Source organism: Lampetra planeri, chromosome 9, assembly GCF_965212315.1.
Source record: "Lampetra planeri chromosome 9, kcLamPlan1.2.h2, whole genome shotgun sequence".
NCBI classification, from domain to species: domain Eukaryota; kingdom Metazoa; phylum Chordata; class Hyperoartia; order Petromyzontiformes; family Petromyzontidae; genus Lampetra; species Lampetra planeri.
Genome location: NC_136115.1, coordinates 2,420,634 through 2,446,692, shown reverse-complemented (window position 1 = coordinate 2,446,692; position 26,059 = coordinate 2,420,634). Strand labels below are relative to the sequence as shown.

Genomic DNA, 26,059 nt, shown 5'->3' with positions numbered 1-26,059 from the left:
AGGACCCCCTACCTTTCACCCACGTCACCTGGCTCCGCCTCCTCGTGACGTCACATCCGGAAGGTCGCTTTCGCCCGCATTACATATGCACTGCCCATAGCCGTTGTGCAGACGTCTTTGCTGACCTTGTATAAATGCGGTCGTTGCAATTCTTGTTTGGCATGGTAATTAACATGTAAACATTAACCCCCCTTCCCCTCACCAATCTCAGCTGGCCTTCGCACCTGATTGACTCACAAGTGACGACATCACATTCACCACCTCGATTTAAGACCGACACAGGAAGATTTCTCCACAACTATGGCTGTCGCCTGATGATGCTAGTTGTAATTACCGGTGTGCTGGACTAGTAACGGATTTGGCATGTTTCGTTTACGTGACAAACCATACTAATTGGCTGTCAGTCACGTGTGTCATTTGTTGTTGCTACAGAGACAGGAGCGTGGCTGTGATCAGCTACCCTTTGGATTGTTCGACTTTGACTACCGTAGCAGATGTATACAATGTACTGCACTGCATATAAAGGGTTCTCATCCAATAACCAAACAGACCTCGAATGGGGGTTACCCGCACCCTCTGCCGCATCAGCCCAGAATTCGACGAGACGTTTGCAGGCCGTTGTGTTGAGCGATGGTGCCCTCTAGCGGACTGTTTAGCAGAAGACAAAAAATCACCATCGCTCTCACTCCGTGCTCAAGCCACCGATGGGAGACGACCCTCCCAAAGCCGCCTCCGATTAGCACGGTTGGCTACGTACGGCGCGAAAGAAGTGCAACGCGCAGACACACTGTGATACAACAACCCATCCGGCGCCTTGTACGTGAATTGATTTCATCGCTCCATTTGCACCGCGTTACGTTCCTATGCTGCTACTCCGTCATTGTTCTCGACCATCTGCCATCATCTCACGCAAATACGTTGTGTAATAACGATTCAAGGCACTTTCGCGACGATTTCACTGGCAAGATTTCAGATGTTGATTCGATTCAAGAATAGATTGGGTTTTTTTACATTGCGGTGATGATGGTTGCGGCCTGATGCATACAGGTACTTCAATAAGATTTCACAGCCCTTTGTCAAGCAGATTATCTAAAGCAGTTGTTCTCAAACTTATTTGGCTACTGTAACACCCTTGTTGAATTTAGTTACAACCGAGTACCCCCCCCCCTTGCCTGACCCAACATGGTTCAGAGAAATAAATGTATGAATAATGAACATCAATATTTTAATAAATTGTCCATTTTGTGAGGAATTCTAACTAGCTAGCGAATACAACTAAAATTCAACGGACGCATTCCAAGCGCTCGCTGGTTACTCTTGGAAACCGCATTGTGTATGATGAGTGAGTTTATGAAGGTAGTTTATATCTTTCTAAGTTACCATATAGATTCAAACTTAATCGTAGTTCATAATAGAGGTTTTTTGGGGTTAAATCGCGTAAATATATAAATGCGTCGTTAAAACCCGCCACCACCCGACACAGCCAACTAGTAAGGGTTGTCACATAAACAGAATATGCCAATTCGTCACTAGTACAGCACACCGGTCTGTTGGAGAACAAAGCCACAACATTTACGATCTGAATACGACGTTTAGCCAGTAATTACAACCAGCTTCATCAGGCGACAGCCAGATTTGTGGAGAAGGCCACCTGTTTAGTTCCTTATATAGAGGCGTAGATGTGGTGACCACGCTTCTGCAATATTTTGCTGTCTTTGCTTGGATTTTCTGTTTGCACTTAGTCACATATTCACTTTAAGATGTTTTTTGTTCATGTTTTTTTTGTTTGTTGCGGTTGCACCCGATTCAAGAGCCGAATGGCTCACAGGGCTATACCTAATAAATGAACTTGAATGAACTTGAACTTGATGTGTACACAGCACATGTCGCAATATGTTTCCACTTTCCTCTGTCTTGTTCTCAAGTGGTGAGCCACATCTTTCCGGCACCAATCTCTTACGACGTCGTGGCCAAGCCCATTCTCTCGAAAGTCTTACTCTCTCTCTCTCCGGTTCCTTCAAATTTTCTCGAAAAAAACGGGGAACAACGCACTTTTAAATGCTCCCGCTGTGTCCAAATTAGTGCCGGTTTCCTTCTCATCACTGACTGCAATCAATCGTCAGGGTTGTCTTCTTTTTCTTCTATGCATAGCGTTTGTTTATTTGTGTTGCTGGTGACTGTGTGGATTTCGTATCGGAATCGCCTCCAGTGCTGTTGCTGCTGGCGGCAATAAAAGTTGTTTAAAAGTCAAAAGTCTATGTATGCACAGCCTTTTTTTCACGGATGTTATTTGCCGGTCGTTCCGAGAGATGGCGTGAGACAGAGAGGGACAGAGAGAGATGGAGGCACGGAGAGAGATGGAGGCACGGAGACTTTTGACTTTTAAACTACTTTTATTGCCGCCAGCAGCAACAGCACCAGCACTGGAGGCGATTCCGATACGAAATACACAAAGTCACCAGCAGACAAATAACAAACACGATACATCCACGCGCTGTGACGCTAGACTCACCGCGCACGGAGAGAGAGGAGGGAGGGAGTGGAGGGAGGGAGTGGATTTACGGAAAGGGATGGGCGTTCTTAAAGAGAGATACGCGGGTACAACGAAATGTCGTTAATAGGAATGGCTTTTTCCCGTAATGTAATTCTAGAAATAAAGGGGGCAATGGGTTTCGGACGGTCATTCCAACTCTGCTCCTAACCTGAAAATATACACCGCCTTTATCAGTTTTCACGATACAAAAAGAAATAAAGAAAACAAAAATTATTAATAAAAAAAGAGAGGTGGGGGGGGGAAGGAGAGAGATGGAGGGAAGGGGAGAGACGGGAGCGAGGGGCTGGATGCAACCAAGTCGCTGGAGCGAGAGTTGCCCGCGGGCGGGTTTGCGAGTCGCACCGACGTGGCAACTTCAACTTCCGCGTCGAGACTGGGCCACCCCCCCTCCCCGATGCGCGCTCCGTTGAACTCCCGTGCCGGATCCGTTGTCCGCAAGTCTTTCGTTTCGTTCGTGAAGAGTCGTAAACAGGAGGCGCGCTACTCCTGCGCTACGAGGCATCGAGTCCACGATGCGTCCAGCGGCGGCCGTGGAGTGGAGCGCACCGCGACCCGAACCGGGCACACTCCGGTTCGAGCCCCGCTCGCCCACGCGCGGATTTCACGCACGGTAATCGCGTTGTGTCTGGGCCCTCCGTTCACGGAACACGGGCAATGGTTGAAGTGTGGATAAACAACCGCAGAGCTGACACGGCGTGCAGCAGCAGGAGGAGGAGGAACGTCATCCAGCGGTGGATTGACAAAGGGCTGATTTCGATTGAAAGCTTTCGTGACTGCAGGGATTCATCTTCTTGGTTCTTTCGGTAAAGTCACGTAGAAGGGAAGTAATAAAAGTAAAACATTCGGACGCTGTCTTTCCGACAGCCCTGTTGTTCAGCTGAGGACGGCTGCTTGCGTTGTGGCCGAAACGTCGTAAGAATTGTATTTTATGATGTTTTATTATTATTATTTTATTATTTCCCTTCTACGTGACTTTACCGAAAGAACCAAGACAAAGGGCTGATTGTCATCATAATAATAACAGCTCACACGGTGCGTGTGTGTGGATAAGAATCGTCGCTTTCGTGCCCGTTTTGTGTTCATTCCTCCAGGCACTAGACGCCGCTATTTCGGTTCGCCGCAACGTGAACGAGATTTGGTCAACACAGTACACGTAGTGCATCGGTAGTGGCGCGCAGACACAACGGAAGGAAACGGCGACAACTAAACGAGATCGACCGATGGAACAGCTGTCCGGCGACTCGCGCTTATGAAACATGTCCACGTGAGAAGCCACACCTGATGAGCCATCGTTCGTTCGTGGCCGGGTCCACTTGTGGGAAGTAAAATAAAGTAGTTTATTTCATTTGTGTGCGTATTTTGAAGTGATGCGTTTACCTTTCTTACACATCGCACTCCTATCGTGTTTTTTGTATTTGATGTAACCTTCTGACCTGTGAAGCAGAGCTTTACAGCTCATCGGATTCTTCCAGGATAAATTAATATTCTGATTTCCTTGAGACACTATCACATCCCGACTGGCAGGATTAGCGCGTGATATTTCACGGCACGTGTGTATCATTGTTACGCTGCGGGTCGCTTGTGTAGTCGGAGAGACTTGAACCCAGTGTGCTCTTCATTCATTTTTCGCCAATAAGACAGCATCGGTGTGATGTCGGCCACGTGCTCGGGTTTGACAGCACGATCTCGATGGGTTTTTTTTTGCCTCTTACGTTTTTGTTTTACCGCATGAAAGACCGCGCCGGATGTCCCGCAGCAGTTGCAATGAAGAACGCCGCGTTGAGCGAGGGCATTTAAGGTTCCATTCAATCGCTTACAACTCTTAGTAAGTAATTATACCTTGTCGGTGTGCCAGCGATCTGCAACTAATGTATCATTCACTCTGTGGGTATGATCCGGGGCACAGCCATTCACAACCGCCATCCCTTCAACTCTTGTGGTGAGTTGAGCTTCTTCACGTGTTCTGAGTTTGTGATGATCATGAAAATATACCCAGTAAACGTAGCACTTGGGGCCAACGGAAAGAGGTTCTTTACTTTTCTGTAACACACTCTGGAACTTTTCCGCAGCGCACTATGCACCGGTTGCGAAGCACTGCTAGATATTGATGTGGTTCGCTATCCGAAGGATTTTAGTGGTGGTAGTGGTGCTTACATTTCACTTGTAATGTAATAGGTTACTGAACGAATACAAGTTCACCACACTTTATTATATTAAAAAGTTAAGGTGCGGCATTGCAGCAATACAGTTATTAGGTATCTGTATCCACATCTTCAGTGCTTTGTCATTGTAATAGATGATGACTGCCGTACAGTAATTGTCGACGATAATGGTGATGCTCTTCTTTTGTATTATGGGAAAGGCTCACAATGGAATGTCTATATTCTTGGTTCTTTCGGTAAAGTCACGTAGAAGGGAAATAATAAAATAATAAAAATTGAACAATAAAATTCTCACGACGTTTCGGCCGCAACGCAAGCAGCCGTCCTCAGGTGAAGAACAGGGATGTCCTAATTAGCCCTGTCCTTCACCTGAGGACGGCTGCTTGCGTTGTGGCCGAAACGTCGTGATAATTTTATTATGTTTTATTTTTATTAGTTTATTATTTCCCTTCTACGTGAATTTATCAAAAGAACTAAGAATATGAATCCCTGCAGTCACGAAGGCTTTAAATCGAAAAAAAAATTGAATGTCTAGTTGTGCTATCCCTACCACAACAGACCTTCATGTGCAGGTCAATGCGATACGTGCCACCGTCTGGGACTCGTGGCCACAGTCGCACTGGGGGCATCCCTTATCTGCCACTTGTGACAGAGGTGGCCGCATCGCCAAGGACCAATGCTGTTAGGATGTTCATGAAGTGTCGGTTTTTGACGTTGCCATTCCATAAATGCCGATAATGGGTTGGTACCAGCTGCATGGATATTGGCCGCTTGTTTCCCAGAATGGCCGGTAATGATTTTCACCGCTTTTGTGTTTGATTGTTCAGGTGTTGGTGGATGGGAAGGTCGGTGTTGCTTCTGTTTTTTTCTTCCCATCTCTGGTAGCGCTGCAATATCGCGGCGGATGGCAGGTGGGAGTCATTCAGTTGCAGTAGAATACTGTAATTGTCAAAGATGATGTTGATGATGGAAGTGATGGAGTAAATGGCTTTTCTCTTTTGCAAGCAGGTGACTGGAAGAGGCCCAGTTCAGCCGGGTTGAGCTGTTCTTCTATTCCGGTAGCGGGTAATGGATCTGCTCGGGTCTATGGAGGCCAATAGAGACGCAGCAATGAGCTGTCGAGAGAATGCCCGAGCGGCTCTGAGTAGAGGCGACACGAAGCAAGCGAGAAGATTCATCGACAAGGCCCAGCAACTTTACCCCTGCGACGAGGAGGATCATGGTAACTGCAACCACGCACCCTCCGTCGTCAGAATTTATCGCGAACTAGCGGAGGGCTTCATCTTCTTGGTTCTTTCGGTAAAGTCACGTAGAATGGAAATATTCAGACGCTGTCTTTCTGACAGATCTGTTCTTCACCTGAGGACGGCTGCTTGCGTTGTGGCCGAAACGTCGTGAGAGTTATTTTATTGTTTTATTTTTATTGTTTTATTATTTCCATTCTACGTGACTTTACCGAAAAAACCAAGAAGATGAATCCCTGCAGTCACGAAAGCTTTAAATCGAAATTTAGCGGAGGGCTCTTTAAGGCAGCATGACCACGGGAGCCCCGAGTTTGATTCCCGGCCACAACTAAGTTGTATCAGAGTCAGTCATGCCCCCCCCACCTTCACCAACCCTCACTGACCAGTGTGGTGAAGAGTGGTAAAAAAGAAATCCCCCGAACTGATGTGGCACGGGGAGGCCTTCATCCATTAGTGGATTGAGAATGGCTGGAATCGTTTTTATTTTTACCTTTTTGAAGGCAGTGTTCGTGATTCATGCGTTTATTTATTTATATTTGTGTAGAGTAGGCCTAATATTTATTCCTTTTCCCAGTAAATCCTCTTACGTACCTAGAGGATTTTGCTTATAGACGTTTGGTACATTTGACAGGTCCTTTTATATTTGGGGGAAAGAGGTTTGAATAAAATCTGTGAAAACTGAAATATGCACCGATATAATTTCTGTGATTACAAACTCGTCCATTTCCATTTCTATCCCCTCTCTCTCCCCCTATCTCTACCCCCTTCTCTCTCCCTATCTCTACCCCCATCTCTACCCCCTTCTCTACCCCCTCTCTCCCCCCCTCTCATCTCTCCCCCCCCTCTCTCTCCCCCCCTCATCTCTACCCCCCCTCTCTTCCCCTATCTCTACCCCCTCTCTCCCCCCATCTCTTCTCCCCCTACCTCTACCCCTTCTCTCTCCCTGCTCTCTCCCCCTTTGTCTTCTCCTACATCAACATTTGCTGCCCGCCCATGCTGCTGGCACACTTGGACTACTCCGAACGAGCTCGGCACCACGACTCTTGTGCCCCGCCCACTCACAATATTAGTTCGTCCATTCATGCTGCTCTACTGCTCTTGTGCCCATTTTAAACCTTTATAAGCAGTTGCAGTTAGAGACTTGCCCCACTTTTTTCTCTCCGCCTGATGACGACCGCTTGTGTTGCGATCGAAGCGTCGTGAGTTTATTTTTTTTCATATATTTTTTATTTTAAAAATATTTTATTATTTTTATTACATTTTCTATCTACGTGACTTCACCGAAAGAACCATAGAATATGAATTCCTGCAGTCACGAAAGTTTTAAGTAAAAATTTAAACTCTTCCGTTATTATTACCTTCATTGCGATCACTGGCATCATCTTCATCATCATCTTAGCCATCACCTTTAGTGTTTTTTATTTATGCAGGGAAAGGATAAACCAACTCTTAACACTTGCTCACGAAAAAAACGTATGAACCAGAAAAGGCATGCAGGCTAAAATAAGTGTAATGATACTGGCGGTGACAGCGCATTTGCCACTTTGTTGCGACGGTGTGTGGTTCAAGGACAGCGGCCGTCCTGGTGAATACTGCAGGTGTGTCCACGACAAGGACACTCCTGCTAAACAGGAGACGTGAGCAATTCCATGGTGTCATTTGAAAAAATTGCGGGCGTGCTGACATCGCGGTTTAAATCTTCCCAGTTTGATAAATGCCACGCATAGTACCTCAATGAGGAAGTGACAGCAACATGGTCCCCCTCCTGGCAGACTCAAGTCCACTTGCAGGACCGGTGTTGCATTCATTTTGCACTGCACAGGGACAGCTGCCTTCGGGTGCCCCCTGCCACAGGGCACCTTTGTGATATACTGCGTTGGAGGCGCGGTATAAAAAATAAATGATGATGAAAAATATGATGTTGATGATGGAGTTGTGACTGCTGGTGGCAGCTCACGTTGTACAGTGGGCCGATTTATATTTGAGCGGAGACCAGAGATCTCCACGCCTCGTGTGTTGGCCTCTCGCGCAGAGCTGCTAGCCTGCGTTAACAAGCATGAAGAAGCCGCAGTGATGTTGAAGGACGTGGAGAGGTGAGGGCCACACATTTACGTTTTTGTTAAATCCTTTATATTAAGTTCGCTTGCTTGCTTAATTGCGTGCTTGCTTGCGTGCTTGCTTGCTTGCTTACGACCGTGCAAATCTTTCGGTCGTTTTTTAACCCACTTCCCGTGATCCAATCGAGTTGACATTTTCCACACAGACTCGTTGTGCGAGACAATTAATGTTCGTGAAAAAAAATTCCCAAAATTTTACACTTTTTCGGCAAATTTTTTTTATTTTACATATATTCAAATAGAACTCATTCATGGCTTTGGCTGAACGTCACAGTGTAAGAGCCCAGAGCGTAACCCCTCCACAGGCTGTGGCGGAGTAGCGCAGTTGGTAGCGCCCTCGCTTCCCATGCCAAAGGTCGCGGGATCGATCCCTGCGTCCTCCACAGGCGAATATATTTTTAAATCCTTTATATTAAGTTCGCTGCCACGCATATAAAGGATTTATAGTGAAAAACTTTGTTTTTACGGGTTATACTTATTTTACTTTTTGTTCTTCCACCACAGCGCACACTAGCGTTTGAATCGGGTTTTTTGTTGTTGCTGAATGGGCCTCTACAATTTTCGTCAAGTAGTCTTTGCAAAAACATTTGGCAGTAGCAGTTGTTTAAAAGGTCCGACAGTCAAAATCAGCCCAGACTTTGCACGCTTAAACAAATGTTGCTGAAAAAATGTGGTTCACAGTCCAAAATGTAACGGTTTTTCATTTTGCCACTGCTGAAAACAGGTCCTGCTCCATTCATTATAGCACGTGACGATTCTCCATGATTGCGTTAATTGCCAAGATACAGAGTTATACGATGAAAACACATTATTTTATGACGTTGGGGTCTGGAAGGCCCATATGCAGATAGACACATTTTACAACGAAAGGTGGACTTGTAAAAATAATTTTGTTTTATTTTGCATCATTCAAGCTGGGTGCATCCCATAATGCTGTACGTTAATTTGATAAATATCAAATCCTTGTCAGTTCATTATACATGTATGATTGTTTAATCTCCAATTTAGATTTCCTTCAAAATGCTATTTTATTTTATGCCATTGCTTTTGCCATTTTAGTGATCCAGGTCACCCTGGGAAATGAGACTCTCCGAGTCCCTTGAGTTCTAATGTGGCTAAACAATTGCAATTTTAGCTTTAACTTGCAAAATTGCTGGCCGGTATTGTCTTCCAATGGACAGGATATGCAATGCGTGTAGCTACTATGAAGTGTTGGAGGTCCAGTCTGCAGCGTCGACAGAGGAGATCAGACGGGCATTCAAGTTGCAGTCTTTGAAAGTTCATCCAAACAAGAACCACATGCCACGAGCTGCGGATGCATTCAAAAGTAAACAAGCTACGCTTTGTCTTTCACAAAAATCTAAATCCATTTATCACAACGCATCCGTGCGTTGATTCTTTAATTTGTTGATTACTCCTCAACTGTACGTTCCACGTGTGCTCTTGGCAATATGTCACAGAACTCTAGACATTGCAATACAGAACTCTCAGCCAAATGTCCTTACCCTGCACCTCCGATTCGCACGGTTGGCGATGCACGGTGTGAAAGAATTTCGACAGAAATGCATACAACTGTGCAAACACCTCGTGTCGCAGATCGCCCTTGGAACATGATGCCACGGGAATAATGTTGGTGCCACTTCGAAAGCCTTTGTATCCATGTTAGGGGCACACTTCTCCTATAAGTCCTGCAAAGAGAGTTCACGTTATGGCAATGACACCAACGTGTCTATAACCCTGAACTGACATATTCCAAATGGAAATCCGAATGTAATAATACGGTTATTTTTAAGCCATCATTCGTGGTCTGACTGCGACTTCTAGATTTGAAGCTTTCGTGACTGCAAGGATTCATATTCTTAGGTTTTTTCGGTAAAGTCACATAGGTAAAAAATTAAAATTAATAAAAGTAAAATAAAAATAAAATAAAAAATCACGACGTTTCGGAAGCAACACAAGCTTCCGTCTTCAGGTGGAACAGTCACAGCACGATAGCTGTATCAAGTGACTGCGACTGTCAACTTCCTATACTTAATAAATTGATGTAATCATAGGCATCTGCTATGATTCAAACCCAGCATCTCCAGCAGTACCCCCATCTGCTCTGTCTCTTACTTGGTATCAGCCACCCACACCATTCAGCCACCTCATGGGCACTGATTATATTGAGCCATTATCCAAACACTTTTGTCCTTACACCTGGCAATAGTCCATGGCGATCCATGCTCAGGTGTGCTTTCATAAATGAACTAAGCAACAAAAAGAATGTACTTCATTTGATTCAAGCAAATCGAGTTTAATCCTCTAGTCAAGAGGAATTCGATATTCATGTATGTGTTTGAGAATGTAAACTGTGGACCGATTTCAACTTCATTGAGTCTAATCAGCAAGACGTGGCATCGTACATCATTGCCACTCGGTTACATAATTCCGTGAGCACGATCCCTTACTGGTGTGGAAGGCAAAAGTTGAGCATGAGCACATCTGTTAGACGAACCTCTGTACGTGACTGTGAACCAATCACGAGTGCGATGCTTTGCACAAGCAGCACAGCTGCTTTTTGCATATTTTCAGTTTTGTGCCTTTTAAACTCTTTGCAAGTCACGCCCATTTCCATGCTGCAGACACAATGGAAGACAACGGCCCTGTCAGACATTGTCCGTGCCTGCAATGGTTTTCTAGAACTCAACAAGTCTCACGAGGTGCTCACGGATGCGGCAGAACGTGGCAGATACGATCTTGGGTGGCATACGTTCGCCTCAAGATGCAGCGACAGCGACAACGCCGAAGACAGCCGCCCCTTCCAACGCAGCGCGAACCGCCACACGTGCTCCAGCAACAGTGACGGAGACGCGCCATCATCCCCACGCAAGCCGTACCACTCATTTACAAGAAGGGAATATGGAGCCAAGACCGTCAGGGTAAATTTGCTGCAGAGCGTAGTGATGTGCAGAGCAATTTGGTGACTTAATGACAGGATGTGGCACGGTGTCATCTTTCACTATACAATACAAAAGCAATTTTCACAATGTGACTTATCGCTATATCAGTTTCCTACGTGTGCAATTGTACTTGGGAATGTTATTGTATAATTGCTGTGCGTTGCTGTACCTCCAGTACCTCCAGTATATAAAGAACGTTGACATAAAAGTAATTAAACTGCGGTCCACTCCACATAATCTTGACAAGTATATTAAGCATTGCAACTCCACAATCTACAACGCTTAGAGTGCAAATGCTGTCACTTACTTAAGCAAATAATTAATGAAGCAAATGCATTTACAGCGAACACATCGAGTTCATGTAACTATCATTCCGTAAATTACTCTGGAAAACATTTTGCAGAGGTGCTGCACCATGACGTCTCGCGCTCAGTCGAATGTAGACTACGGTTGTTACAGCTGATTGTTACTACTTTTAGTTCTTTCGGTAACGTCACGTAGGTAAAAAATGAAATTAAAATAAATTAAAATAAAATAAAAATCACGACGTTTCGGAGGCAACGCAAGTCTCCGTCATCAGGAGGTCTGATAAGCTCCGCCCCCCTCTCCTCCCCCTTAACTTGTATTTAAGAGCTTGCATCTTGAATCCATGCCTCACTTGATGCAGCAAATCTGGCTGTGACGGTCCCACCTGATGACGGAGACTTGTGTTGCCTCCGAAACGTCGTGATTTTTATTTTATTTTTTTAAAATTTTAATTTCATTTTTTACCTACGTGACTTTACCGAAAGAACTAAGAGTATGGATCCTTGCAGTAACGAAAGCTTCAAATCTATAACTGATCGTTACTGGCCCCTTTCCCCCCCTCTGCCAGTGTCGAGTGCAGAAGTTTTGTGCCGATTTCAACTGGATATTACTTGGCCTTGTGGTGGTAATGGTGGCGAGCACGATGTACCAGATATCCTTATACAAGTGGTCTCCGAAACTAAAGATGCATATATTTCGGTGAGGCCATTGATAACGACGAAGGCATTTGTATTTGTGACTTTGACCGAAAGCAGTGGAACATCACTGCATGTTAGAGAACTACTTCCAGCCCCGTCCACTTCCCCCCCAGCCTCGCGTCTTCTTTCCCCTTAGCGCTCACGCAGCGCTCCCCCCCCCCCTCTCTCTCTCTCCCCCCTTGCCCCTCCCCCCTTCTTACCTATATAACCTCTTGTCACGGCAGCTCTCTCTCCTACTTCAGCGATTTTTTTCTTGCCGTGGTTTTACCACCTGATGAAGATTGCTTGTGTTGCAATCGAAACGTCGTGATTTGTTTTATTTTATTTTATTTCTAACTACGTGACTTTTCCGAAAGAAACAAGGAGTACTACAGAACTACTTTTGAAGTCTCTTCCATTGCCTCTCATCCACACAAGGTGGTACTTATTCTCAAATGCCTTACCGATAGACAATATTAATTGCATGCCAAAAAGGAACACCTTATCCTCAGAGCTGGAATTGAGTCAACTTTGGTGAAAACCCCTGGTGATGTTTTCTTTCTGCAGTTATTGTTGACACGGCTGAAACCACCAAGTTTCTCCACTTTATAAACTGGTTTTATCATTGGCGTCTAAAACCCAGATTTAAACCCAGGCTCTCTGCAGTGCTGACTGGCAGTGTGTCAGCCGCCTGAGTCACCCAGCGAGCTGGATATTGCACAACTTAGTGGGCAGCACAATACAACTCTCTGTTGTTGGTGGTTACCAAAACACGAATGTTTCCATACAGGATACGACTTACTATGACAGCTATAGGTAAGAAATAACATGTTGTAGCTATTAGAAGGGCAGAACTTATTGACATATATCCGTTCGGTTGATGAGAACTGATGAGGATTAATTATGGTGATGTTACAAGGTTTTGGGAGGAAAAGCAGTCGTTCACATACTGCCCTGTGAACCTGGCCACGTGAGTTAGATTCGCTGCCACAGCTAACATTAGCGGCAAGTAATATCTAACGTCCCCCCCCCCTGCGCCTTCTTCTCATTAACCCACATTGACCAGTGTGGTGAAGTATGGTCAAATAACTGCCGTGACCAACATTGTGTGGGGAGGCTTTCATGCAGCATTGTATTGAAAAATTACTGCTAAAATATCGATTACAGAAAGTGGCGAGCTTTGATAATTTCGCTGTAGAAATTGGCTGAGATTAATGTAAGTTATACATCAAGGCATGCTTTATTATACACACTCTATGGAGCATAAATGAATTCAGACATGAGCCCGAATAAAATGGAGGAAGACATGTACAGGAAAGCTAACGCGTTTTCACAGCTTTTCACACATTTGAGTTATTCACATTGCAGCTTTAACAGTATAGCACGAGGGAGTACGTGTTCAATTCGTGTAGAAATGAAAACGAATAAAATGTTAGTATTCTTGGGTCTTTCGGTCCAGTCAAGAATATGAATTCCTGCAGTCACGAAAACTTTAAGTCAAGATGTATTAAATGTTAGCTTCAAAAACAAAGTGTTGTGGCAGACTGACCCAAATAGTTACACTTCGCAATGTTTGACTCGTGATACTCTAATCATACTAATGACGTTGCAGGCTCTGAAGAGGTTGAGAATCTCCTTCATGAAGCATGAGCAAGGTGACGTTCTTGTGGTGTCAACTCTGGGTCACACCGCCCCTCTGTGCTACCAGCCTTTGCAACACACACTTCGGTGGCAGAAGTTACCATGCCAGAGTGGGTAAACTCAGAAATACTTCGTTTTTATTGAATACGAATATTCCAGTTACATTAGTAATACCTTTACTATTTTTTTTACTACGCTACGGAAGAGCCAGTATATGATGACAAACACACACACTATCTGGAACAAAATCAGATAATATATAGAACATGATGATGCAATGAGACAATTTGGAATATAACCAAACACATTATCCACAACACTCTCAAGCAGAATATCAAGAACACAAATTATCCTATTGATTTAAAACACGACGACACTTTATGTGCATATGCTTTTATATAGATATTTATATAGATATATACACGAATTACTATGGTTATTATTATTATTAACTGTGTTTTGCATACTTAAGATGTTCACAATTTTCAAGACCTGCATTGTAATGGTGAATGTATATTGCAGTAGATTTAATTTTTTTTATTGTATTATGTAATTGAATAACATATTCTCGACTGCTCTGTGGTATAAATAGGGATTTCCCTTTCTGCCAATAAAACAGGTGTTAAGATGTTCACACACCATTTTTGATACTGGCAAAAAATGGGCCCATAGATATGTGTGGTAACACATTCCTGCGGAGGGAGCTGGTAGGAACGTTGGGTTGCTCGATCAATGGCCAGGGTCAACGGCGGCGTGGTGTATTCCGCAAATATGCGCGACTGTGAGGGCGGGCACAAGCCGGCGTGAGTAGGTTAAACGTTGAGTTTTATAAGGGCACCACGGGGTGACCTGCCCCTCCCCACCCAGCCCCACCCCTCCCACCCCCCACCCAGCCCCACCCTCCCCACCCAGCCCCTCCCCACCCAGCTCCTCCCCACCCAGCCCCTCCCCACCCTCCCCACCCTCCCCACCCAGCCCCTCCCCACCCTCCCCTCCCCACCCAGCCCCTCCCCACCCTCCCCTCCTCACCCAGCCCCTCCCTGCACGACGGACGGACACAATCATCCCCTGTGGGCTAGTGGAACCAGTTTGTTCCTACCAGTATTAGTTGGTGCAGTTATGGGCTTTATATTTACCAAGGCTTGCCAAACAAATTTGAAATTAACATAATTTGCTCTAGGCCAGGGTGTCCAAAACTCGAGTCCTCATAGGACACGATTTACAATCATCGAGCGCGTGCCGCGTGGAGCGAATAAATAGTTGAATGGGAATGGGAGAAGTAAATTGGTAAACGTGGCAAAACATAGCGTGGTTGGTCACGAGGACTGCCGTTTAAGAAACCCTGCTCTAGACTCACAAAATAACAGCAGCGGACTTATATGGTGTTATTTTTGAAACACCGATATGGAAATGCCTGACCACGCATGAGCCCATGGACATCAGAAGTAATTTTTCAGTTGAGCCGATGGTGCTGCCCCATCCACTCTACAGCCAAATCCTGGCACCCTCACACTTGAGTATTTTCTGCCATTTAATGGGTTATGTTGGAAACATTTAACAAAAAATGCCACTACTGTACGTGATGACGGTTGATCTGTTTACAATGGTGGAATACTGCCTCTTAGTTCCATGTTGGGATAAGTACCATTCAGAAAGAATGGAGGCCATGTTATAAAAAAGTAAAATATGAATTAGGTTACTCTATATAAATATCTACAATTGTTGCTAAGTTTCATGAAGAGTAATTGAGAAGAAGAGATGCAATTTTCGTCGTAAGCCTCAGTATAAAAACACTCCTCAGGCGTCGAATACAAAAACCTTTTTTTGCTTGTAGGTTTTGTGAAATATTCGTTTTATTCTCTTTTAAGAAAAAAATACAGAGCTCTTTTACCACCATCATCATCATCAGCAGCCATTTCCTATCATCTGCTGGACAAGACCTCTGCACACCATCACAGGGATGTGATAAATTCAAACTGTTTAGAAAATAGTTGCCCTTGAGCAGGACACATCGCTATAATATGGATGATGGTTCAAGAATAACTATGGTGTGGCAGCCAATGAATGGAATGTCTAGAGTGTGTGTCTTATATTCGGAAGATTGCTAGTTAAAATCACAGTTCAGGGCTAAACTCGGCCCTTCACCCCTCTATAGGGAAGTTGTCCGATGAAGAGTCCGGTCCCCGCTATTGGAATGGAGAATGTAGAGAGGGCCCCGTGCTCCATTGAGCAGGGGGAAAAAAACACTTGAGTATTTTTTATTTTAATCAAAATGTGAGAAATGTAGAAAGAAACATGAATCACGTAAGTATTTGAGCAGCTGAATAGAATTCAATGGTCCTTAGTGTATCTCTGTGCATAATGGGTGCAAAGCTCCCAATATTTGTTTTAAATAATGCTGGACTGCAGTGATTGGGACTCAAAGTGTTCGTTGAAGCTGCGTTCCCATCAGACAAGCTGCTGGAAAACACGAGTTCAAAAGGACCATAGGCAGATGGAACCAAATGTTGTGTTTTTGTTACTGATGATGAAAGTGCCTGTTGATATTCAGTTCAATGAATTGTCGAGATTGATCGCCAAGATTTGATTCCAAAATCGATTATTATTAGTGGCTAAAGGGACCACGTGAAACACAAAGCAATAATGTATAAATAGGAATTGAGAAACATTGATTCCTACACATGAATTTCCATGTATGCGTAAGAGTTTAAAAATCGATATCAATGCACCATTATACGTCTTCTGTTTATTATCCCAATAAACATGTTACTTAAACGTCATTAAATGAGTCCTGTATCAGCCGTATAATTTATTCATGTGCAAACTTGCTTTAGGAGAATGAGTATTTTAGAGGAATCTGCCAAGTGCTCATAACCGATTGTCACTTTTCCTGTACCCGGCTCCTGCTGGACCATCTTCCCCCATTATGCAATGGGCAGGCAAAATCATGAAAGCATGGAAGCAAGCCAAAGTCATCGTCATTCTGCAAGCAGGAAAGCCACAGGTTTTTGTTGTCCATCTAGAGGGCCAATATCCCTCTTGTCATCCATCTGCAAGCTTGCCAGACTTGCCTCCATTATCGACCCCTTCCCAACTGGCTCCCAAACAAGCTGGACGTCTAACCGGTCATCGCTTCTGCGAGCAGATCGTTGCCTTCACCTCCCTCATGGAAGATGGTTTTCAGCATCAACAGCCTCTCTGCTGCCAGGAGGCCACTTTCCGGTTTGCCTTTAACGCTGCTAAAACGTGTGCGCCTGAGTGAAAATAGCGGCGCTCGGCGTACTGGAAGAATATTACCGCCGACATCATTTGCGCACGAGAGCACCGCCTGGACGAGGTGGTGTATCTTTTTGTGGGTATTTATCCTGGCGCCACACCTAATCGACGCGATGCTCTGCTACCATACTTTCAAGGTACACGTCGCTGCTAAACACAACCACAAGAGAATTGTGAACAATTTCCTCTCTCAAGGCTTGGTACTGACATCGTCACGAACATATATAAGCGAGCCGCGACGGACATTATTTCGAACGTTCAGAAACGCAGGTGACATCGCCCTTGCTAGCAAAGGGCACACCTGAGAACAGCTAATCTAATGTTATTGGAGGAATTTTTCCCTTTCTGGAGACTCAAACCAAATCCCTCCTAAACCACCACAAGTGCTTTCCACCTGAACAATCATGCTAGGTGGGGAGGGAGGGGCTGGGTGGGGAGGAGCTGGGTGGGGAGGGGCTGGGTGGGGAGGGTGGGGCTGGGTGGGGGGTGGGAGGGGTGGGGCTGGGTGGGGAGGGGCAGGTCACCCCGTGGTGCCCTTATAAAACTCAACGTTTAACCTACTCACGCCGGCTTGTGCCCGCCCTCACAGTCTGGCATATTTGCGGAATACATCACGCCGCCGTTGACCCTGGCCATTGACCGAGCAACCCAACGTTCCTACCAGCTCTCTCCGCAGGAATGTGTTTTATAACTTTTTCCTTTTAAGAACACAGTGCTAATGATGAGCGTGTCTAGGTTGTTGTTGTTATTTGTGCTTATGCACCTCTGCCAACGCAGGAACAGCAGCATCACCAATTAAGTTTTGCTTCACGGAGTCGAGATGTTAACTACCTCGCCTGGTATGCAGGAGGTCGTGGGTTCGATCCCAACATGCTGTATATTTGGAGTGTGCGTGTCTCTCTCCCCGTGGTCGCGTTGATATTCTCCGGATCCTCCGCTTTTTTCCCTCCACATTTAGAATCAACATCACGCGTTTAGATTATTTATTTGAGCGGGTCGCTTCTGAAAAAGAAGCTACAAAGCTCTGTGGGCCTTATCTGTGTAAAATAAAATATTTATTTTTTACTTTTATTTGTATATACTGTACATATTTTTTGTTGAAGTGATTTGTTTACCTTTTGCTATACTTCGCACTTCTATCGTGTTATTTTTTTGTATTGTTTGTAGGTTACAGGCTCACAGCTCATCGGATTCCTCCAGTACAAATGCGAATTCTGATCAATCTGATTCTGGACCACACTGAACGACAGCGAATAAAGTCGCGCGGTTGCCCTGGTAACCGGATCGCCGTGGCAACCGCGTCGCCACGGTAATCGCGTCGCCACGGCAACCGCGTAACCGCCTGGGTCACGTGGCCCGGAAGCGCCTAACGCCCTTGACCCAAGTACACACGTGTTCGACCCGTGCGCCGACATGGATGTCCTGAAAGGTATCGCTCGCCTCATCCTTTACCTCCTTTCTTTACGTGCGCGCCTACCTCCCTGCCCCCCAGATGTCAGCGAAGTTTTATCGCCTGCCCTTGTGTGTCTGTGTGTGTGCGCGCGGGTGTTTTTAACTGGAAGTTATTTTAGGCAAAGTAAAAAAAACCCAGCTTGTTCGCGGTCCCGTTGACCGCGCCTCGCTCTAGGCCTGGATTGCGACCACGGTCTTGTCTGGAAGCGTTGCCGGGTTGTGTGCGCGCTCATGGATGGACACCGGTTGGCGCCCGATTGATCGCAGTTAGCGTACGTTGCTTGGGACGAATAATTGATTGTCGATGCCTGCACAGCCTGCTTGTAATAAACACACGATAATGATTTAAAAATCAAATGTATCAATCATCATCAACCACCACCATCATTACCATCCTTTGCCGCAGTCATTGTTGATTAGATTTGTTCATCGGCATAATTATTAAACCATTCTGGGTTTGCGTTGTCACCATCCTAGACTCACCCAGACCCGCACGTATGCTGGCGAAGACAGTGGAACAATTGGCACGCCCGTAATGAACCACCTAATTCGATACCCAAACTCCTGACACATCCTGACTTTGACATTTCTCGAAGACACCGGTGGTGGAACCATGAACTGCATCAGAACATCTACAGGCCGATGCGCACATCTCCTTCGTGAATAGAACATTAAAAACTAGCTATAGTGCGACTCTAGCCACGTTACGCCTGTGGACCATGCAGTAAACCACGATAGTCTGCGCTCCTTCTAAGGAGGAGTAATATCACAACTACACGACCTCTCTGCTGAAGCAATCTCGTGGCTAGCAGACCTCGACACTTACATTTAGCTCCAGAACATATTGCCATACCCAAGCATTATCTTAATTTTCTCATCCAGCGCATCATTTTCGGTCATTAGTTATCCACATCACATCTGGATGACGTTCTTTCCACGCTGTTTGCGTCAATTGATCCCGCTGTCTTCTTGGTTCTTTCGGTAAAGTCACGTAGAATGGAAATAATAAAATAATAAAAATAAAACAATAAAATAATTCTCACGATGTTTCGGCCACAACGCAAGCAGCCGTCCTCAGGTGGAGAGCAGGTCTGTCGAGTAGACAGTCTGTTTTATTTTTATAATTTTATTATTTCCATTCTACGTGACTTTACCGAAAGAACCAAGAAGATGAATCCCTGCAGTCACGAAAGCTTTAAATCGAAATTTGATCTCGCTGTGTCACACCATCTCCTGCACGTGAACTGATGCATCACTGCTCTTTAGTCGCTAATATTGTGAATCCTCTTGTCAATGTGTAGTTTTTGTTGGCGATGCACACGAGGAAATGTGTTGAGCTCACTTGCCATAGTGGACAATCCCAATCGCTAATAATGATGTGGGGGGGGGGGGTCCACAACTGGTCTCACTCGTACGTCCTTTGCAAATCAAAACGATTTCAGATTGGAACTGGGCCAAGCTTCTTGGAGTGACGGGTGGCGTGGCGCTCGTCGGCTACCTGGGCTACAAGGGCTACAAGTGTTGCTACGCGAAAAAAGGTGGCTGCTGCTCTGGCAAGGAGTGCCAGGCGAACCCGGGACTGGACAAGGACAACCCCAAGGTGGTTCACGCCATTGATGTGGAAGACCTCGGCGAGAAGGCTGCCTTCTGCCGCTGCTGGCGCTCCAAAAAGGCAAATTGCTTGACATGTATTCCACATTTTTTCGATTTAAAGCTTTCGTGACTGCAGGGATGCATCTTCTTGGTTCTTTCGGTAAAGTCACGTAGAAGGGAAGTAATAAAATAATAAAAAAACATAATGGTTAGGTATGACAGTGAGAATTATTTTAATATGTTTTATTTTTTTATTTTTATTATTTTATTACTTCCCTTCTACGTGACTTTACCGAAAGAACCAAGAAGATGTATTCCACACTCGACATGCGTACGTGACACGGGTGTGTGCCCACGGTTATTGCTTTCTGCACGGGCCACATGCGTTTAACACCTCGTTCGTGTATAAGCATTGTCTGTGGCCTGTAGTGTTTGTGACCTATATCTTATCTTTTATTTACAGAGCGCCTTAGTTCAAGGCGCTTTACATAGTTTAAAAAGCGGGGACACAATTTGAGTTACTTGGAGATGGCAGGGGAGTGCAAGGGCTGAGGAATGAGTAACCATAACAGAGGGCACGTAAGGGTCACAAGAGGGCATGTCGTGGTAGAATGGTTAGCACACTGGATTTTTACTCCGAGCGTGGCCGGTTATATTCGATCTCCTGATGTAGTCGTTGAAACAGTAAACACGTCTTTTTTTTTAAATCTCCCCTCCACCTCCGCTCACCCAACAGGATAAAGTGTGAGTACTCCCTAGTTCGCCATGTAGTGGCGGAGGCTCTTGTGCAAGTTGTGGAATGAGCAAAGCACATGTTTAATTGCTTTACCCCGACCTTCTTTATACATTAATACTAATTGGCAACTCTTTGTCAATACATTGCCAGGTGAAGACCTCCCTGCGACATGTCGATCGTTGAGGTTTTTTTTTACCATACTTCACACTGGTAAATTGCGGGAACTGGTGAAGTGGGTCAATATCAGTTCAGATGTGACTCATCACTGATTTTTGCCATGGCCGGAAAACAAAATCAGGTTTTCTGGTTCTTAGCAAAGTGCGCTGACCACCGTGCTACTGCTTACCCACCCTCCCTATGGAATACAGTAATACATCATAACATTGTTCTTCTTGGTTCTTTCGGTAAAGTCACGTAGAAAAAAAATAATTCTCACGACGTTTCGGCCACAACGCAGGACGGCTGCTTGCGTTGTGGCCGAAACGTAGTGAGAATTTTTTTGTATTCCTATTTCCCTTGTATGTGACTTTACCGAAAGAACCAAGAAGATGAAACGCTGCAGTCACGAAAGCTTTAAATCGAAATCATACATTGGTTTATAAAGTGTGTGAATAAAACCGCAGAGTTCACAGCCAACTAAAGAATATTCGACGTCTGCCAACACATACGCCTGCGGTTGGTTTTGACTTCTGTTGGCCCAAAAACCATTGCGATGCCTGTCTGAACATTCAAGCATTAAAGCCCTTGGACATTATTGGCTTTGTCTCAAACAACCTATACAAATACTTTCTGTGTATATTTTGCATGGGTGGCTCACACTATAGATGTACCTTTTCATGATTTTTCGTTTCCAGGTATATAATGGAATTTTCCGAGAATAGTCGTGTCGGCCTAATTATTTTATTTGTTACAGGAAAATTTGAAACATGTGATAGGTCCTCTCAGTAGCGTTTGTCAGATTTGGCCTTGACTAAGTGGGAGAGATGCCAAACTCTGCTGTTGTCTATTGCAAAACCATGGCTTCTGTTTTTGCTTCATTTAAAATGTTAAATATGCCTCCCTCCGTGTCTCAGCCATTATGGAGCATGTTGAAGTATTTAAGCGTACATTTTGAAAACGTGGGAGTTGTGGTGTTGGCGAGATGGAAATTGGCTATTCTTATAGCAAATACAAGCCGGTAATAAACCGTTTTATAGGCAGTTAATCTTTGTTGAAAATTTTGTTTTAATAAAGCTACATTGCATGAGTCACTTGAAGCCTCGCTATGCTTAGACCATCAATTGTGAAGGTACTCAGATTTTTTGGCATTTTACAACAAATGTCAAACTCTCAACACAAAACAAATAGGAACTTGAAAATTAAAAAATGCCCGTTAGATTTTCCATGGTGCATGTTTACTATCAGATTGTTTTGCTCTCGGTAAAAGGTTATAGATTTACGTAGTTCGTAGTTTATACAATAGCTCATGTTAAGCCCTTGCTCTGCAAGAAAGAAAAATACTCTTATAAGTTCAGTAACTGAAATACTGAATTACAGATAGACAAATTAAGTTTCTTATAATGGAGACAGATGCAGTTTCAACTTAGCTAAGTGGTAAATGCACTAGATTATGAAACCAGTGACCAATGTTCATTTCACAGCCAGAGCGAGTACTAGCGGCAGGTGATAACTGAATCAGTTGTGGGGCCCCTCCCTCCACCAACTTGTACCGAATCATATGGGGAAGCACGTTGAGACAACTTCCACGACCGACGTGGTGGTTGGAGGCCTTCATCTAGGGGTTAATTGACAAGGAAAAGGATTTAGCATTCAGGCAGCATTTTCGTGCCTCGGCAACACACGCCACTTGACACCACAATTCATCTCAAAACCATTACACTGCGCTGCTGCAGTAGAGCCACGGGGGGGACTCCGAGAGGCAACTTTTGACGTTTTAAATTTGTATCGGGTTCCAGCCTGCAAATGAGCATGAGTTTTTGCCAGTGGTGCGGCGACATCGCTATATGTTTTTTTCCCCCACAATTAAGTAATTAGATTAAGATAAAGTGTGAAATTTCGATTTAAAGCTTTCGTGGCTGCAGGGATTCATCTTCTTGGTTTTTTCAATAAAGTCACATAGAAGGGAAATAATAAAATAATAAAAGTTAAGCAAAATAAAATAATTATTTTATTGGTTCTTTCGGTAAAGTCGCGTAGAAGGGAAATAAAAATAAAACATAATAAAATAAAATAATGATTTTATTATGTTTTATTATTTTATTATTTCCCTTCTACGTGACTTTACCGAAAGAACCAATAAAATAATTATTTTATTATGCTTTATTTTTATTATTTTATTATAAATTAATAACAAAATTAACGTTTTAATTTTATTATTTTATTATTTCCCTTCTACGTGACTTTACCGAAAGAACCAAGAAGATAAAGCGTGAAGTTTTATTGCAACGTAAGCTCTTCGGTGCTCACCGTAATGGATAGAAGTGATGTATGCGTGTGTGCACGCGCTTGTGCTTGTGCTTGCCTACCGACATCCCAGTTCCCGTACTGTGACGGCGCGCACGCCAAGCACAATGAGACGACGGGAGACAACGTCGGACCTCTCATCATCAACAACAAGAAGAGCTCCGAATGAGACGTCCAAGATCCACTGCAGCTGGGCATGAGTGGTCCGTCCGTCCACCCTGGGAAGAGTTTGGTTATCGATCTGGGTTCATTTTGGTGTAATACACATTTTTGGGTTAAATGTCAGATATTTGGTGTTTAAAGCGTGCTGCCTCTGATTATTTTATCTGCCAATGAAATATACTGTACAAGGTGTGGACAGGATGGTGAAAGAGGAATATTAAATATAATACTTTATTCGTATACAGAATTCATTTATTGTTGCATATCCAAGTGCACATATATACGTATAGGACTTAATTCTGCCTTCGGTAACATGATTGTCTTTTAGACAGAAGCCATCTATTTTTGGAAGAAAAAAAAAATCTTGGCGGAAACAAAATCATCACTGATATGTGCAATTCCGAATATGTGAAATTAACAGAATACAATTATATTTTATCATCCCGTTTTCTTGAACAGGCTGTGCAAAAATAACCTGTGGCAAAACGAAGGCAAGCATTTAATGTTTCAGCTGCCATTCATGATTTTTGTGGGAATGCACTAAATTGATTTGAATTACAAATCACATAGCCTTAACTTGTAATTGCTGTAGAGTAAAAATAAACTTAATCCATGACCTCAAAAACGCTTTATGGTAGATATGTAAATGTATAAGGGTATTTTCGATTGAATTGCAATGCTCTGTGTTGATTATTAATAAATAACATTCATTGCAAAATGGGGTTTTCAAAACTTGCCCTGTTCTTTTAAATTTTTGCTTCTTTGGGGGAAACTGCTAAATTCAACTCCATTGAGGGCTACTTACTGACGGCTTGAAGCCTTTAGCCAGCAGCGGATAGATTGTCACTCGTGATATTTATTGTGCATGTGTGTATAGTGTAGTCATAATTCCCAGCAGTTTTACTGATCGACCGCTGGATGAAGTCCTTCCCCCACGCTGTGTCAGTAACGGGGGGTTTTACTGAACTTTTTTCTGGTGAGCGCAAGTTGGCGAAAGGGTAGGGGAAGGACTGGTGTACAGATATCACTCATCACCGATTGTATTGTTCGTTGAACTTCTTTCGCACCGTACGTAGCCAACCGTGCTTATCGGAGCTGAGCAATGTTAGCTGTGGTTAGAAATGAACTTGTCTTTACTGGTTCAGAGTGCAGTGCACAAAGCATGGGCGACTGATTTGCTCAGTTAATGTTGATATTCTTGACGATGTGACACCAGTTATAGTTACAAGTCCTGATATTTGCTATTAATGTGGATAATATGAAGATCCGTGGATTTATTAATGGGCATGTACATTGAAGAGTAGTTAAGAGAATTCATACTCTTTGGTTCTTTCGATAAAGTCACGTGGCTTTACCGAAAGGACCAAAGAGTATGGATTCCTGCAGTCACGAAAGCTTCATATAAAGATAGTAAAAAAAATTGTTGGTGTATTTTCTTAAATCGTATTTGCACGCACGATTCAATGAATGATCCATAGTGTAAGGATTTGAATCGATGAAAAGAGGAACATCTGAATTGGGCATGTCGTGGGGAGGGAATGAGCTGAAGGAGGTGATCGATGGAGGATTCTTTGGGAAAAGACCAAGAGGAAGAAAACGAGTGGCGATGAAAACGAAAAAGGAAGAGCGAGCGGACAGATGTGAGCAGCACAAGACAGGCACATGGAGGAGATTATTGTGTCTCTGACTGGTCTATGGACAGAACGCCAAATGAATGATCTGAATGCATGCCTAGTGTGTATGTCGATGGCTGCAAAATAAAAAAATGACTGAAATGTGACTCCATTTGAATCCCAACAGGTATGGCCAGACCCAAGTCAATAAACGCATTTTCCGTCTTGGGTATATGAGGGTGCACTTGCCACTATTTTTCATGACGAGATATAAATGGGGCATATTGTCAGAGGAGAAGGCTTGCTGATGGAAGCTCGGAAGGATGGGGAAAGGGTCAAGAGGTTGAAAAAGAATGTGCCGTTGGATAACTTGAAGAACAGAGGGTCCACGCGCTGAATGAAAAGGAACATGCTGGATCAAACTGGACAGGGGACGTCAGTCTAGAATATTCCCTGAGGCTGATAACTCAAAGTTTGCATCCCAATATTGGAAAATAGCAGCCATGCCTCCTGCAGTAATGCATATGTATGTGGATTATAGGTAGGGATTATAGATGTATTGAGAACTGCTTTGTGTCTTTAGTTGTGTTGTCCTTCCCTGCACCTCCGATTAGCGCGGTTGGCTATGCACTGAATAGTATTTTTTCCTTCCTCTCGATCATTGCCCACATCGTCGAGAATGCCCCCTTATGAATCTGCGATTCTTATTCTACCCCTGCACAAGTCCAGGCTCAAGTCTTTTGAATCCTGCCTTCGATTGACTCCTACTCTTTGAACCGTGGCTTAAGATGTTGCTGCGTTTTTACGTGGTATAATTCCTAATTGTGCCCATCAGAAATATCAGAAGTTAGAAAAGCGATATGCGGGAGATGCATTCGTAAGAGTGGGATAAAGGATATAGAGGGAAAATCACAAATGTGCGGAGCGTAGGTGGCTGTGCTGAATATTCATGACGGTCACTCCACAGACTTCAACCCCCATGTGACACAAGACTAGAAATCTTACATTTTTACAGTTAATTTATTAACTAAACAAACACTTCAGAGGGCTGTTTTCATTAGTAGATTTGAGGCAGCGAGTCTTGATTGAATGAGCTTGTGAGTTGAATTTGGCCCATGGGC

General features: G+C 44.1%; 2 protein-coding genes across 9 annotated transcripts; both read left to right on the top strand.

The window, feature by feature from the left end:
• Window positions 1–2,818: 2,818 nt before the first annotated feature.
• On the top strand, window positions 2,819–17,329 carry LOC144720561 (dnaJ homolog subfamily B member 14-like). 8 transcript variants are annotated; one of them, XM_078597366.1, is made up of 8 exons: window positions 2,831–3,164; window positions 5,725–5,938; window positions 7,993–8,053; window positions 9,259–9,404; window positions 10,760–10,998; window positions 11,894–12,024; window positions 13,615–13,657; window positions 16,583–17,329. In XM_078597366.1, the coding sequence occupies exons 2-7, from the start codon at window positions 5,785–5,787 to the stop codon at window positions 13,619–13,621; spliced, it is 738 nt and encodes a 245-aa protein (XP_078453492.1). In that variant the 5' UTR covers window positions 2,831–3,164; window positions 5,725–5,784; the 3' UTR covers window positions 13,622–13,657; window positions 16,583–17,329. The 8 variants fall into 8 exon arrangements, with proteins under 8 accessions (XP_078453489.1, XP_078453488.1, XP_078453487.1 ...); XM_078597363.1 differs by lacking the exon at window positions 10,760–10,998 and having other exon boundaries at window positions 2,819–3,164; XM_078597362.1 differs by lacking the exon at window positions 10,760–10,998 and having other exon boundaries at window positions 2,821–3,164; window positions 13,615–13,753.
• An 883-nt stretch (window positions 17,330–18,212) lies between these two features.
• On the top strand, window positions 18,213–24,043 carry LOC144720559 (CDGSH iron-sulfur domain-containing protein 1-like). The gene is made up of 3 exons (XM_078597358.1): window positions 18,213–18,348; window positions 19,814–20,043; window positions 23,237–24,043. Exons 1-3 carry the CDS (start codon window positions 18,333–18,335, stop codon window positions 23,330–23,332), a joined length of 342 nt encoding a protein of 113 aa, XP_078453484.1. The 5' UTR covers window positions 18,213–18,332; the 3' UTR covers window positions 23,333–24,043.
• The last annotated feature ends 2,016 nt before the right edge of the window (window positions 24,044–26,059 follow it).